This window comes from Pelobates fuscus, chromosome 2 (assembly GCF_036172605.1).
Source record: "Pelobates fuscus isolate aPelFus1 chromosome 2, aPelFus1.pri, whole genome shotgun sequence".
NCBI classification, from domain to species: domain Eukaryota; kingdom Metazoa; phylum Chordata; class Amphibia; order Anura; family Pelobatidae; genus Pelobates; species Pelobates fuscus.
In genome coordinates, this window is record NC_086318.1 from 397,028,803 (window position 1) to 397,045,979 (window position 17,177).

Genomic DNA, 17,177 nt, shown 5'->3' on the forward strand with positions numbered 1-17,177 from the left:
AGACCACATACTATCCCTTATGGGAAACGTCTCCCTCTATGAACAGTATGTAATATTCATGCACCAAGGATTTGAGTAAACATGAAGAAGACATTACATATGTCTACACATTTTCAAGAGTTATATTTTTTGGGAATTAAGACTTTTATTGAAATTTTTGCTTAACAAGACAAAATCATAAACAAGTCTCCTACCGGAGAATAACGCTAATAGATTACTCTAGAACAGGGCAGGTCCCTCCAGGTGTGGGTTCCTGTAACTACAGTACCATGTTGGTCCCAATGCAGAATAGAAAGATGAGATCCACCTGTCACTTTAAGAAACCTATGAAAAAAAGGAATACATATTTTGGCTTTCCCACGTTAAAAGTCAATATAGATCATTTACTCACCATCATTTCATGAGTTAAAGTTTCTCTTTGGGTTGCCTCGTCAATCGCTAGCGTCCTGCTATGATCTAACATTGTCTTGCTTTGAAGCTATTTCTGATATGGTCGGTAACAATGATCCTTGACCTTACATTTCTGTTAATGTAGCAGTGGCACTGGTGAGTTGTCCCTCAGTCCCTGCCTTACACAAGCATGTCATTTTAATGAGTAATACACGATTTCTCAAAGACACTTTTATCTTTTTTTTTTTTTCTGAATTAAAGATGTTAGAATGTTATCATTATGGTATTAGCATAGGACACACAGTAACGGTTTGTGTTCATTTAGGTTTTACAGATTTGCCCTAAAGACATGCGAGCAGACATCTGTGTACACCTAAACCGCAAAGTTTTCAAAGAGCATCCTGCATTTCGATTGGCTAGTGATGGATGCCTACGAGCCCTGGCCATGGAGTTTCAGACCGTTCACTGTGCTCCTGGGGATTTAATTTATCATGCGGGAGAAAGCATAGACACACTCTGCTTTGTGGTTTCTGGCTCTTTGGAAGTTATCCAGGATGACGAAGTTGTTGCTATATTGGGTAAGTCTAAGTTTTATCTATTTAATCCGCTCCTGTTATTAGATGTCTCTGAATATAAATTTAGGCAGGAGTTAGCCACGGAAAAAAAAGGGGGAATGTGCATAGAAACTGTCCTTAATAGAATCATTTAAATCAAAGGAAGAATCGTTTCCTAGAGGTGGCCCTTGCCTCATCTTGTCGTGGACACAAATGGGATCTGACACTATAAGGAGTTTTCACTAAAGTGAGAATTCAAAGTGACTCTCAAATTTAAGGACAAAACTACGTGCAATAAATTTTGTCCCAAATTAAAATTCTGACACATTTGGACTAATTCTGCAATTTTACACAAAAACAATTTAGCAATAGAAAAATAACAAATATATCAAAAGTACCTAATCCAAAATGGCCAAATTGGGAAGTTATACTAAACAGCTGAAAGATCAGTATTACGAAAAGGAATCTTTATTTTGATTTTTCAACTGTTTACTAGATAGCTCCCTAATTTGGTATCCTTAAATATCCCATGTAATCTCACACAAGGATACAAAATTAGGGAGTTATGTACAAAAGAGCTGAACGATTAAAATTAGGGAAAGGGCTTTTCTTAATTTTGCTGCATGGATATAGAATATTTGTAGTGCATGTATATCGAATGTATGTGCTGCATGTATACAGAATGCATATACTGCATGTTCATAGAATGTATGTGCTGCAGGTTTATATAATGTGCTGCGTGTACAATTTATAGAGTTTCTATGTGCTGCATGTTTATGGAATGTATGTCATATATACAGTATGTATATAGATTGTATATGATATACACAGGATAGTAAATTAGGGAACTAGCTTTTAAACAGCTGAAAGATCAAAATTAAGAAAAGCCCTTTTCTTTATTTTGATCGTTTAGCTGTTTAATAGATAGCTCCCTAATTTGGTATCCTTATAATGTGAGATTGACATATTTATAGGATACCAAAGCACAGATAGCTCCCTTACTTTGTGTCCTTAAATATGGCAATCCCAGGCAAGGATATAAACTTAGGGAGCTACCTTTTAAACAGCTGAAAGATTCAAATTAAGGAAATCCCTTTCCCTAAAGAAACACTATAGGGTCAGAAATACAAACATATGTGAGAATACAAACATATATTCCTGACTCTATAATGTTAAAAACACTATCTAGGTAGCAGACCCAGCCTTACCCCCAATAAGTAGGGTACAAATGTACCATTATTCCAGCGTGCGTGGTTCTGCAAATGCTGATCCCGTCCCCACTCTGCCCACTTGGCTGAGATAATCAGAATTGACAATCTCAGCAAATCCAATGCTGTTCCATAGGAAAACATTATGAGGCTAATGCGCATGTGCGGCAAAACACTGTGCTGTGCCATCCAGCATCTCTTAAAAGACTGCATTTAAATGAAAATGACTGCGGGAACAGACTATAGACACCTGAACAACTACATTAAGCTATAGTTGTGCTGGTGACTATAGTGTGCCTTTAATTTGTCTCTTTCAACAGTTTGGCAGATAACAGAAAATTAACACATTTCCAAACTGAAATTTTAACCGAAAATTAAAAAATAGTGCAGATTGTATGCTTGTTCTTAAAAATACAAAGAAACCAGCAATGGAATATCATTCCTAAAATCAGAGTGGTTACAGTACCATTTAGTACTATCATGCCCACACAGGATCAGCCCCTTGTGTGCAATGGATCACCAGAGAAACAGCACTATTGTTCGAAAGGACGCACCATGAGCATAGTGGACATTATGTTCTTATTAGCGCAGTGTTAAGGATTGTAGCCGGTACTCCCAGAGGCTAAAAGTCAAACCAAATAAACTTCAGAAGTCATTTTAGTGCTTCACATATATACAGCAGCAATCCCATCACTGTGCAGAATATTAAAACCATAACCAATTATTGCTTGTTTTGTTGTTGTTGTTTTTTTTTTTTTTTTTTACACACAATTTAGTAAATGAATCCCATATTTAATGCCTTTCTCTCATGTGAATGGTATATGAAAACTTTAAAAACTGTGGAACTCTTGGTTCTGCAGTAACGGAACCCCACACCTGTGGGAACCTGCCCTGTTCTCAAATATTTTGTTACTGTAAAGCTCCACTAGGAGGTATGGTAATGGTGTGTCTTCATTGTATTACTATTATAAAATTGAATACAAATCTTAATTGTAAGAAACAAAAAACAAAGTGGAACATTTTGCTTCTTTCCTATCCTGAAGAAGCATCAGAGTACACATGCATGCAAACACACACATATACACACATTTAAAATGTGGGAATGTAGTCAACTCAGCACAAAACCCAACAGCCTAGCAAGGTTGAAAATACGCACAGTGAATGGAGTTTGCACTTTTTTTTTAGGAAATACCTCTGGTTTCTTAATAAGTTAAAAAGACAACACAAATCCATCTATGTGCAAAAAATGTCGCAAATCAGGACTCCTCCACTTTATCCAGGGCTGTGGGGAGGTAAGTAAGAGCCACATCATCATCAATATTACAAAACTGGTGGATGGAAGCAGATATCACTTTATAGCTTTCTGACAAATCTTTCAGGAATAATCAGTTTTTTTCCCCAGGCCAGTATTCACCGTTAAGGATTCAGGGGGACTGAATATCCTTGCCTTATGTCTGCACACCCAGGCTTACATCTGCATTCACATAGACACTTGGGAATGGAAACATATGCTCATCCAAATAATAAGTAGGATGAATAAATTGCTTCTTTACTTAGGGTGACTTTTTAAATATACTTACTATACGACTAGAGTACATAAAATAAAGACAATCAGCTGGCTTCCTTAATTATATCATGCACTATTTAATGAAGAATGCCTTTTAGCTTCCCTGGATAAATAGACATCATAACTGCCCTAAATTGGACACAGATAATATCCTTTTTATATGGTAAGTGCTCTCAGCACAAACACGGACATGCACTTTCCTAACTGTAATACAGAAATGTGTTGTTGTTTTTTTTTCTCTTAATGCACTCTTTTTAGTACACTGTCTAGAACTGTTTTCAAATATTTTAACATACACTGCAGTGCCCCTTTCATGAATAAATAATGATTGGATAACGTGATACATCCCAGTAAAATACAGAATGAGCCGTGATAATAAAGAGTTATACAGTGATCAGCCACAACATTGAAATCACATGTGTAATATCATGTAGGTCCATTTGTGCTGCTAAAACAGCTCTGATGCATTGAGACATGGATGCCACAAAACCTCTGAACATGTCCTGTGGTATATGGCACCAAAGCATTAGCAGCAGATCCTTCTAAGGACTGCACGTTGCGAGGTGAGGACTTCATGGATGGGATTTGTTGTTCAAGCACATTCCATAGATGCTCAATCAGATTTAGATCTGGGGTATTTGAAGGCCAAGGCAACACCTTAAATACTTTGTCATGTTCCTCAAATCATTCCTGAACATTTTTTGCAGTTAGGCAGGGTGCATTATCCTGCTGAAAGAGGCCACTGCCATCTTGGAACACCATTGCCATGAAGGGGTGTACGTTATCTACAACAATCTCTTGGTAGGTGGTAGGTGTCACAATCACATCCACATGAATGCCAGGACCCAAGGTTTCTCAGGAGAACTTCGCTCAGAGCATAACACTGTCTCCGCAGGCCTTCCTTCTTCCCATAGTGTATCCTGTTGCCATCTCTTCCCAGGTACAGAACACACATGCACCTAGCCATCCACCCAGGCCCGGACTGGCCATCGGGCACACCGGGCAAATGCCCGGTGGGCCGCGATGGCCGTGGGGCCGAGGCCGGCAGGGGAAGTCCCAGGATCTCCCCTGCCGGTCTATGCAGGGCCGGCACTATCCGAGCGCCGGCCCCGCTGTTTTCAATGATGGGCCGGTGGGGAGATCAAAGATCTCCCTCACCGGCCCACATACAGTATATTCCGGCCGCCAGCAGGGAGAGAGGGAGGGAGGGAGCCAGGAGAGGACCCGGCGGAGCTCTATCTTGCAGCTCCGCCGGGTTCCTCTCGCGAGATCCGGTGCGTTGCCATGGCAACGACCAGATCTCGCGAGAGTGAACTCTAGCCCGCAGGCTAGAGTTCACTCACCCACTGGACCACCAGGGATGGTGTCACCGTGCCGGTCCCCCCCTCCCAGATACCACCATGCCGGTCCCCCCCCTCCCAGGCTAAAAGGTAAGAAGGGAGGGGGGGGGACATAATGCCTACTTGTTTTTTGTTTTTATCTACCCCCCAAACACACACAGCACTCTCACACCCATCATCCACAGCACTCTCACACACAGCACTCTAACATACACATCACACACAGCACTCTCACACCCATCCAGGCCCGGACTGGCCATCGGGCACACCGGGCAAATGCCCGGTGGGCCGCGATGGCCGTGGGGCCGAGGCCGGCAGGGGAAGTCCCAGGATCTCCCCTGCCGGTCTATGCAGGGCCGGCACTATCCGAGCGCCGGCCCCGCTGTTTTCAATGATGGGCCGGTGGGGAGATCAAAGATCTCCCTCACCGGCCCACATACAGTATATTCCGGCCGCCAGCAGGGAGAGAGGGAGGGAGGGAGCCAGGAGAGGACCCGGCGGAGCTCTATCTTGCAGCTCCGCCGGGTTCCTCTCGCGAGATCCGGTGCGTTGCCATGGCAACGACCGGATCTCGCGAGAGTGAACTCTAGCCCGCAGGCTAGAGTTCACTCACCCACTGGACCACCAGGGATGGTGTCACCGTGCCGGTCCCCCCCTCCCAGATACCACCATGCCGGTCCCCCCCCTCCCAGGCTAAAAGGTAAGAAGGGAGGGGGGGGGACATAATGCCTACTTGTTTTTTGTTTTTATCTACCCCCCAAACACACACAGCACTCTCACACCCATCATCCACAGCACTCTCACACACAGCACTCTAACATACACATCACACACAGCACTCTCACACCCATCATCCACAGCACTCACACACACAGCACTCTAACATACACATCACATACAGCACTCTCACACCCATCATCCACAGCACTCTCACACACAGCACTCTAACATACACATCACACACAGCACTCTCACACCCATCATCCACAGCACTCACACACACAGCACTCTAACATACACATCACACACACCACTCTCACACCCATCATCCACAGCACTCTCACACACAGCACTCTAACATACACATCACACACAGCACTCTCACACCCATCATCCACAGCACTCACACACACAGCACTCTAACATACACATCACATACAGCACTCTCACACACAGCACTCTAACATACACATCACACACAGCACTCTCACACACAGCACTAACATACACATCACACACAGCACTCTCACACCCATCATCCACAGCACTCTCACACACAGCACTCTAACACATCACACACAGAACTCTCACACCCATCATCCACAACACTCTCACACACAGCACTCTAACATACACATCACACACAGCACTCTCACACCCATCATCCACAGCACTCTCACACACAGCACTCTAACATACACATCGCACACAGCACTCTAACATACACATCATCCACAGCACTCTCACACACAGCACTCTAACATACACATCACACACAGCACTCTCACACCCATCATCCACAGCACTCTCACATACAGCACTCTAACATACACATCACACACAGCACTCTCACACACACAGCACTCTCACACACACAGCACTCTCACACGCAGCACTCTCACACACGCAGCACTCTCACACACGCAGCACTCTCACACATACACATCACTCTCACACACATCATACACAGCACCCACACACACGAATCACCCACAGCACTCTCACACACATCACACAGCACCCTCACAGAAATCAATCACACACAGCACCCTCACACTCAGCACCCTCACACACATCACACCTCACATACACATACTGCACCCCTCACATACACACAGAACCCCCCCGACACATTGCACCACACACATACACAATACTTCCAAACATATTTATATATATATATATATATATATATATATATATATATATATATATAATATTCACACACACACACACACACACACTATAGCCTGTATGCACACTCTTGCTACATCCTCTATACCAGTGATGGCGAACCTATGGCACGCGTGCCACAGGTGGCACTCCAGGCCCTTTCTGTGGGCACGCGGCCATAGGTTCGCCAATAATGCAGAGTAGGCACCTGCCTGCCCGAAACGGCAGGCGCCTACTCTGCTTCCGGGTCGGGAGGCAGCATCGCGCGGGAGGACAGGGGAGCTGCTGCAAAGATCCGTCTCCCTGCCTCCCGACCCGTAAGACTGCTTGCCACCACCGGACCACCAGGGATGGCTGTGCCCCCCCCCCTTCCTTCATTAGAGGTAAGAAGGAGGAAGGGGGGGACTGATTTAATAAAAAATTAAAAAAAGTATATTAAAACACCTTTAGCCCTACCCCCCCACACAGCACCCCTACCCCCCCACACAGCACCCCTACCCCCCCACAGAGTACCCTTATCCCCCCACACACACACAGTACCCCTACCCCCCACACAGCACCCCTACCCCCCCACAGAGTACCCCTACCCCCCCACAGAGTACCCCTACCCCCCCACACAGAGTACCCCTACCCCCCACACACAGCACCCCTACCCCCCACACAGCACCCCTACCCCCCCACACAGCACCCCTACCCCCCCCCCACACAGCACCCCTACCCCCCCACACAGCACCCCTACCCCCCCACAGAGTACCCCTACCCCCCACAGAGTACCCCTACCCCCCCACACACAGCACCCCTACCCTCCCACACAGCACCCCTACCCCCCACACAGCACCCCTACCCCCCACACAGCACCCCTACCCCCCCCACACAGCACCCCTACCCCCCCACACAGTACCCCTACCCCCCACAGCACCCCTACCCCCTACAGCACCCTTAACCACCAACAGCACCCCTACCCCCACAGCACCCCTACCCCCCCACACAGAACCCCTACCCCCCACAGCACCCTACCCCCACACACAGCGCCCCTACCCCCCCCACACACACCACCCCTCACACACACACACACACCACCCCTCATACACACCCTTCACACACCCCTCACCCCTCATACACACACACAGCACCCCTCACACACACACAGCACACACAGAAACCCTCAGACACACACAGCACCCCACACACAGCACCCCTCAATGCCCCTTAAACTACACCCCTCAATGCAGTATGTGTGTGTATTCAGCAGTCTGTGTGTGTGTGTGTGTGTGTGTGTATTCAGCAGTCTGTGTGTGTGTGTGTATTCAGCAGTCTGTGTGTGTGTGTGTATTCAGCAGTCTGTGTGTGTGTGTGTGTATATTCAGCAGTCTGTGTGTGTGTATTCAGCAGTCTGTGTGTGTGTATTCAGCGGACTGTGTGTGTGTATTCAGCGGACTGTGTGTGTGTATTCAGCGGACTGTGTGTGTGTATTCAGCGGACTGTGTGTATGTATTCAGCAGTCTGTGTGTGTGTACTCAGCAGTCTGTGTGTGTGTACTCAGCAGTCTGTGTGTGTGTACTCAGCAGTCTGTGTGTGTGTACTCAGCAGTCTGTGTGTGTGTACTCAGCAGTCTGTGTGTGTGTACTCAGCAGTCTGTCTGTATGTGTATTCAGCAGACTGTGTGTGTGTATTCAGCAGTCTTGTGTGTGTATATTCAGCAGACTGTGTGTATGTATTCAGCAGTCTCTGTGTGTATGAATTGCATTTGTTGGAGATATAAATAGATAAAATTAAGCTTATATTTATTAGTATCATCTTTTAAAATTTGTATTATTGAACTCTCTGCTGTTGTGTTCTTTTAAAACAAAAGTTGTTAATTAGTTCAGACAACAGTACGAGTTGTTTTTTCTAAACTTAAACCTCAGTATTGAGGTTTTATTGCCGTGTTGGCACTTTAAGGAAAAAAAAGTTGGCATGTATTGCGGTTTGGGCACTCGGGCTCAAAAAGGTTCGCCATCACTGCTCTATACACACATTCTCTTCAGCCCCTAGCCACATATGCATTACATTACACCACAAACACAACACGACTAAAACCGACCTTATAACACAATACCACACCACAATCAGCTCACTCTGCACACACACAATGGCAGGCTCCAAAAACATGCACAATACTCTTTCCTGGCATTTTTGTCTCCTGGTATCCATTTATAGAGACACCAGAGACAAGTTGCAAGGAAACACAGTGCAAGCATGTTATTAAATTTGCTTGCGCTGTGCAGAACAAATACAGGGCTTTTTTCTCGTGCTAGAGCTCTTCAGCAGAGCTCTGCGCATGGTCTGCCCTGGAAGAGCATTGAACCAACATGCTCACTTTGAGAGGGGGCGTGTTTGTCATTAATGATGACAAAACACACTCTCTCTGCCCCGCCCCCTTCTTAGTGGGCCGCTATGATAAAAAAATGCCCGGGCCGAATTTTTTTCCCAGTCCGGCCCTGCACCCATCATCCACAGCACTCACACACACAGCACTCTAACATACACATCACATACAGCACTCTCACACCCATCATCCACAGCACTCTCACACACAGCACTCTAACATACACATCACACACAGCACTCTCACACCCATCATCCACAGCACTCACACACACAGCACTCTAACATACACATCACACACACCACTCTCACACCCATCATCCACAGCACTCTCACACACAGCACTCTAACATACACATCACACACAGCACTCTCACACCCATCATCCACAGCACTCACACACACAGCACTCTAACATACACATCACATACAGCACTCTCACACACAGCACTCTAACATACACATCACACACAGCACTCTCACACACAGCACTAACATACACATCACACACAGCACTCTCACACCCATCATCCACAGCACTCTCACACACAGCACTCTAACACATCACACACAGAACTCTCACACCCATCATCCACAACACTCTCACACACAGCACTCTAACATACACATCACACACAGCACTCTCACACCCATCATCCACAGCACTCTCACACACAGCACTCTAACATACACATCGCACACAGCACTCTAACATACACATCATCCACAGCACTCTCACACACAGCACTCTAACATACACATCACACACAGCACTCTCACACCCATCATCCACAGCACTCTCACACCCATCATCCACAGCACTCTCACACACAGCACTCTAACATACACATCACACACAGCACTCTCACACACACAGCACTCTCACACACACAGCACTCTCACACGCAGCACTCTCACACACGCAGCACTCTCACACACGCAGCACTCTCACACATACACATCACTCTCACACACATCATACACAGCACCCACACACACGAATCACCCACAGCACTCTCACACACATCACACAGCACCCTCACAGAAATCAATCACACACAGCACCCTCACACTCAGCACCCTCACACACATCACACCTCACATACACATACTGCACCCCTCACATACACACAGAACCCCCCCGACACATTGCACCACACACATACACAATACTTCCAAACATATTTATATATATATATATATATATATATATATATATATAATATTCACACACACACACACACACTATAGCCTGTATGCACACTCTTGCTACATCCTCTATACCAGTGATGGCGAACCTATGGCACGCGTGCCACAGGTGGCACTCCAGGCCCTTTCTGTGGGCACGCGGCCATAGGTTCGCCAATAATGCAGAGTAGGCACCTGCCTGCCCGAAACGGCAGGCGCCTACTCTGCTTCCGGGTCGGGAGGCAGCATCGCGCGGGAGGACAGGGGAGCTGCTGCAAAGATCCGTCTCCCTGCCTCCCGACCCGTAAGACTACTTGCCACCACCGGACCACCAGGGATGGCTGTGCCCCCCCCCCCTTCCTTCATTAGAGGTAAGAAGGAGGAAGGGGGGGACTGATTTAATAAAAAATTAAAAAAAGTATATTAAAACACCTTTAGCCCTACCCCCCCACACAGCACCCCTACCCCCCCCACACAGCACCCCTACCCCCCCACAGAGTACCCTTATCCCCCCACACACACACAGTACCCCTACCCCCCACACAGCACCCCTACCCCCCCACAGAGTACCCCTACCCCCCCACAGAGTACCCCTACCCCCCCACACAGAGTACCCCTACCCCCCACACACAGCACCCCTACCCCCCACACAGCACCCCTACCCCCCCCCCCACACAGCACCCCTACCCCCCCCCCCACACACAGCACCCCTACCCCCCCCCACACAGCACCCCTACCCCCCCACAGAGTACCCCTACCCCCCACAGAGTACCCCTACCCCCCCACACACAGCACCCCTACCCTCCCACACAGCACCCCTACCCCCCACACAGCACCCCTACCTCCCACACAGCACCCCTACCCCCCCACACAGCACCCCTACCCCCCCACACAGCACCCCTACCCCCCACACAGCACCCCTACCCCCCCACACACTGCACCCCTACCCCCCCACACACAGCACCCCTACCCCCCACACACAGTACCCCTACCCCCCACAGCACCCCTACCCCCTACAGCACCCTTAACCACCAACAGCACCCCTACCTCCACAGCACCCCTACCCCCCCACACAGCACCCCTACCCCCCACAGCACCCTACCCCCACACACAGCACCCCTACCCCCCCCACACACACCACCCCTCACACACACACACACCACCCCTCATACACACCCTTCACACACCCCTCACCCCTCATACACACACACAGCACCCCTCACACACACACAGCACACACAGAAACCCTCAGACACACACAGCACCCCACACACAGCACCCCACACACAGCACCCCTCAATGCCCCTTAAACTACACCCCTCAATGCAGTATGTGTGTGTATTCAGCAGTCTGTGTGTGTGTGTGTGTGTGTGTGTATTCAGCAGTCTGTGTGTGTGTGTGTATTCAGCAGTCTGTGTGTGTGTGTGTGTATTCAGCAGTCTGTGTGTGTGTGTGTGTGTATTCAGCAGTCTGTGTGTGTGTATTCAGCAGTCTGTGTGTGTGTATTCAGCGGACTGTGTGTGTGTATTCAGCGGACTGTGTGTGTGTATTCAGCGGACTGTGTGTGTGTATTCAGCGGACTGTGTGTGTGTATTCAGCGGACTGTGTGTATGTATTCAGCAGTCTGTGTGTGTGTACTCAGCAGTCTGTGTGTGTGTACTCAGCAGTCTGTGTGTGTGTACTCAGCAGTCTGTGTGTGTGTACTCAGCAGTCTGTGTGTGTGTACTCAGCAGTCTGTGTGTGTGTACTCAGCAGTCTGTCTGTATGTGTATTCAGCAGACTGTGTGTGTGTATTCAGCAGTCTTGTGTGTGTATATTCAGCAGACTGTGTGTATGTATTCAGCAGTCTCTGTGTGTATGAATTGCATTTGTTGGAGATATAAATAGATAAAATTAAGCTTATATTTATTAGTATCATCTTTTAAAATTTGTATTATTGAACTCTCTGCTGTTGTGTTCTTTTAAAACAAAAGTTGTTAATTAGTTCAGACAACAGTACGAGTTGTTTTTTCTAAACTTAAACCTCAGTATTGAGGTTTTATTGCCGTGTTGGCACTTTAAGGAAAAAAAAGTTGGCATGTATTGCGGTTTGGGCACTCGGGCTCAAAAAGGTTCGCCATCACTGCTCTATACACACATTCTCTTCAGCCCCTAGCCACATATGCATTACATTACACCACAAACACAACACGACTAAAACCGACCTTATAACACAATACCACACCACAATCAGCTCACTCTGCACACACACAATGGCAGGCTCCAAAAACATGCACAATACTCTTTCCTGGCATTTTTGTCTCCTGGTATCCATTTATAGAGACACCAGAGACAAGTTGCAAGGAAACACAGTGCAAGCATGTTATTAAATTTGCTTGCGCTGTGCAGAACAAATACAGGGCTTTTTTCTCGTGCTAGAGCTCTTCAGCAGAGCTCTGCGCATGGTCTGCCCTGGAAGAGCATTGAACCAACATGCTCACTTTGAGAGGGGGCGTGTTTGTCATTAATGATGACAAAACACACTCTCTCTGCCCCGCCCCCTTCTTAGTGGGCCGCTATGATAAAAAAATGCCCGGGCCGAATTTTTTTCCCAGTCCGGCCCTGCACCCATCATCCACAGCACTCACACACACAGCACTCTAACATACACATCACATACAGCACTCTCACACCCATCATCCACAGCACTCTCACACACAGCACTCTAACATACACATCACACACAGCACTCTCACACCCATCATCCACAGCACTCACACACACAGCACTCTAACATACACATCACACACACCACTCTCACACCCATCATCCACAGCACTCTCACACACAGCACTCTAACATACACATCACACACAGCACTCTCACACCCATCATCCACAGCACTCACACACACAGCACTCTAACATACACATCACATACAGCACTCTCACACACAGCACTCTAACATACACATCACACACAGCACTCTCACACACAGCACTAACATACACATCACACACAGCACTCTCACACCCATCATCCACAGCACTCTCACACACAGCACTCTAACACATCACACACAGAACTCTCACACCCATCATCCACAACACTCTCACACACAGCACTCTAACATACACATCACACACAGCACTCTCACACCCATCATCCACAGCACTCTCACACACAGCACTCTAACATACACATCGCACACAGCACTCTAACATACACATCATCCACAGCACTCTCACACACAGCACTCTAACATACACATCACACACAGCACTCTCACACCCATCATCCACAGCACTCTCACACCCATCATCCACAGCACTCTCACACACAGCACTCTAACATACACATCACACACAGCACTCTCACACACACAGCACTCTCACACACACAGCACTCTCACACGCAGCACTCTCACACACGCAGCACTCTCACACACGCAGCACTCTCACACATACACATCACTCTCACACACATCATACACAGCACCCACACACACGAATCACCCACAGCACTCTCACACACATCACACAGCACCCTCACAGAAATCAATCACACACAGCACCCTCACACTCAGCACCCTCACACACATCACACCTCACATACACATACTGCACCCCTCACATACACACAGAACCCCCCCGACACATTGCACCACACACATACACAATACTTCCAAACATATTTATATATATATATATATATATATAATATTCACACACACACACACACACTATAGCCTGTATGCACACTCTTGCTACATCCTCTATACCAGTGATGGCGAACCTATGGCACGCGTGCCACAGGTGGCACTCCAGGCCCTTTCTGTGGGCACGCGGCCATAGGTTCGCCAATAATGCAGAGTAGGCACCTGCCTGCCCGAAACGGCAGGCGCCTACTCTGCTTCCGGGTCGGGAGGCAGCATCGCGCGGGAGGACAGGGGAGCTGCTGCAAAGATCCGTCTCCCTGCCTCCCGACCCGTAAGACTACTTGCCACCACCGGACCACCAGGGATGGCTGTGCCCCCCCCCCCTTCCTTCATTAGAGGTAAGAAGGAGGAAGGGGGGGACTGATTTAATAAAAAATTAAAAAAAGTATATTAAAACACCTTTAGCCCTACCCCCCCACACAGCACCCCTACCCCCCCCACACAGCACCCCTACCCCCCCACAGAGTACCCTTATCCCCCCACACACACACAGTACCCCTACCCCCCACACAGCACCCCTACCCCCCCACAGAGTACCCCTACCCCCCCACAGAGTACCCCTACCCCCCCACACAGAGTACCCCTACCCCCCACACACAGCACCCCTACCCCCCACACAGCACCCCTACCCCCCCCCCCCCACACAGCACCCCTACCCCCCCCCACACACAGCACCCCTACCCCCCCCCACACAGCACCCCTACCCCCCCACAGAGTACCCCTACCCCCCACAGAGTACCCCTACCCCCCCACACACAGCACCCCTACCCTCCCACACAGCACCCCTACCCCCCACACAGCACCCCTACCTCCCACACAGCACCCCTACCCCCCCACACAGCACCCCTACCCCCCCACACAGCACCCCTACCCCCCACACAGCACCCCTACCCCCCCACACACTGCACCCCTACCCCCCCACACACAGCACCCCTACCCCCCACACACAGTACCCCTACCCCCCACAGCACCCCTACCCCCTACAGCACCCTTAACCACCAACAGCACCCCTACCTCCACAGCACCCCTACCCCCCCACACAGCACCCCTACCCCCCACAGCACCCTACCCCCACACACAGCACCCCTACCCCCCCCACACACACCACCCCTCACACACACACACACCACCCCTCATACACACCCTTCACACACCCCTCACCCCTCATACACACACACAGCACCCCTCACACACACACAGCACACACAGAAACCCTCAGACACACACAGCACCCCACACACAGCACCCCACACACAGCACCCCTCAATGCCCCTTAAACTACACCCCTCAATGCAGTATGTGTGTGTATTCAGCAGTCTGTGTGTGTGTGTGTGTGTGTGTGTATTCAGCAGTCTGTGTGTGTGTGTGTATTCAGCAGTCTGTGTGTGTGTGTGTGTATTCAGCAGTCTGTGTGTGTGTGTGTGTGTATTCAGCAGTCTGTGTGTGTGTATTCAGCAGTCTGTGTGTGTGTATTCAGCGGACTGTGTGTGTGTATTCAGCGGACTGTGTGTGTGTATTCAGCGGACTGTGTGTGTGTATTCAGCGGACTGTGTGTGTGTATTCAGCGGACTGTGTGTATGTATTCAGCAGTCTGTGTGTGTGTACTCAGCAGTCTGTGTGTGTGTACTCAGCAGTCTGTGTGTGTGTACTCAGCAGTCTGTGTGTGTGTACTCAGCAGTCTGTGTGTGTGTACTCAGCAGTCTGTGTGTGTGTACTCAGCAGTCTGTCTGTATGTGTATTCAGCAGACTGTGTGTGTGTATTCAGCAGTCTTGTGTGTGTATATTCAGCAGACTGTGTGTATGTATTCAGCAGTCTCTGTGTGTATGAATTGCATTTGTTGGAGATATAAATAGATAAAATTAAGCTTATATTTATTAGTATCATCTTTTAAAATTTGTATTATTGAACTCTCTGCTGTTGTGTTCTTTTAAAACAAAAGTTGTTAATTAGTTCAGACAACAGTACGAGTTGTTTTTTCTAAACTTAAACCTCAGTATTGAGGTTTTATTGCCGTGTTGGCACTTTAAGGAAAAAAAAGTTGGCATGTATTGCGGTTTGGGCACTCGGGCTCAAAAAGGTTCGCCATCACTGCTCTATACACACATTCTCTTCAGCCCCTAGCCACATATGCATTACATTACACCACAAACACAACACGACTAAAACCGACCTTATAACACAATACCACACCACAATCAGCTCACTCTGCACACACACAATGGCAGGCTCCAAAAACATGCACAATACTCTTTCCTGGCATTTTTGTCTCCTGGTATCCATTTATAGAGACACCAGAGACAAGTTGCAAGGAAACACAGTGCAAGCATGTTATTAAATTTGCTTGCGCTGTGCAGAACAAATACAGGGCTTTTTTCTCGTGCTAGAGCTCTTCAGCAGAGCTCTGCGCATGGTCTGCCCTGGAAGAGCATTGAACCAACATGCTCACTTTGAGAGGGGGCGTGTTTGTCATTAATGATGACAAAACACACTCTCTCTGCCCCGCCCCCTTCTTAGTGGGCCGCTATGATAAAAAAATGCCCGGGCCGAATTTTTTTCCCAGTCCGGCCCTGCATCCACCTAAATCTAAAAGAAAGGGTGATTCATCAGACCAGGCAAGCATCTTCCATTGCTCCATGGTCCAGTTCTGATGCTCACGTCCCCATTGAAAGCACTTTTGGTAGTGGACAGGTGTCATTGTGGGCACTCTGACTGGTCTGCAACTATGCAGCCCCATACTCTGCAAACTGTAATATAGTGTGTGTTCTGACACCTTTCTATCATGGCCAGCATTATGCTTTTCAGCAATTTGACAGTAGCTCTTCTGTGTGATCGGACCAGATGGGCTAGTCTTTGCTCTCCATGGGCATCAACAATTCACAGGTTGTCCTTCCTTGCACCATTTTTGGTAGATACTAACCACTGCATACCGGGAACACCCTGCAAGACTTGTCGTTTTGGAGATTCTCTGACCC

At 48.2% G+C, this 17,177-nt stretch overlaps 1 protein-coding gene across 2 annotated transcripts in view; it reads left to right on the forward strand.

The window, feature by feature from the left end:
• KCNH1 (potassium voltage-gated channel subfamily H member 1) overlaps positions 1 to 17,177 on the forward strand; it is a 476,905-nt gene that overhangs the window by 286,039 nt on the left and 173,689 nt on the right. For both annotated transcript variants that reach the window (XM_063443862.1, XM_063443863.1), the window contains one exon: positions 716 to 968. In XM_063443862.1, the coding sequence (XP_063299932.1) occupies positions 716 to 968 (253 nt within the window). The remainder of the gene's footprint in view (positions 1 to 715; positions 969 to 17,177) is intronic.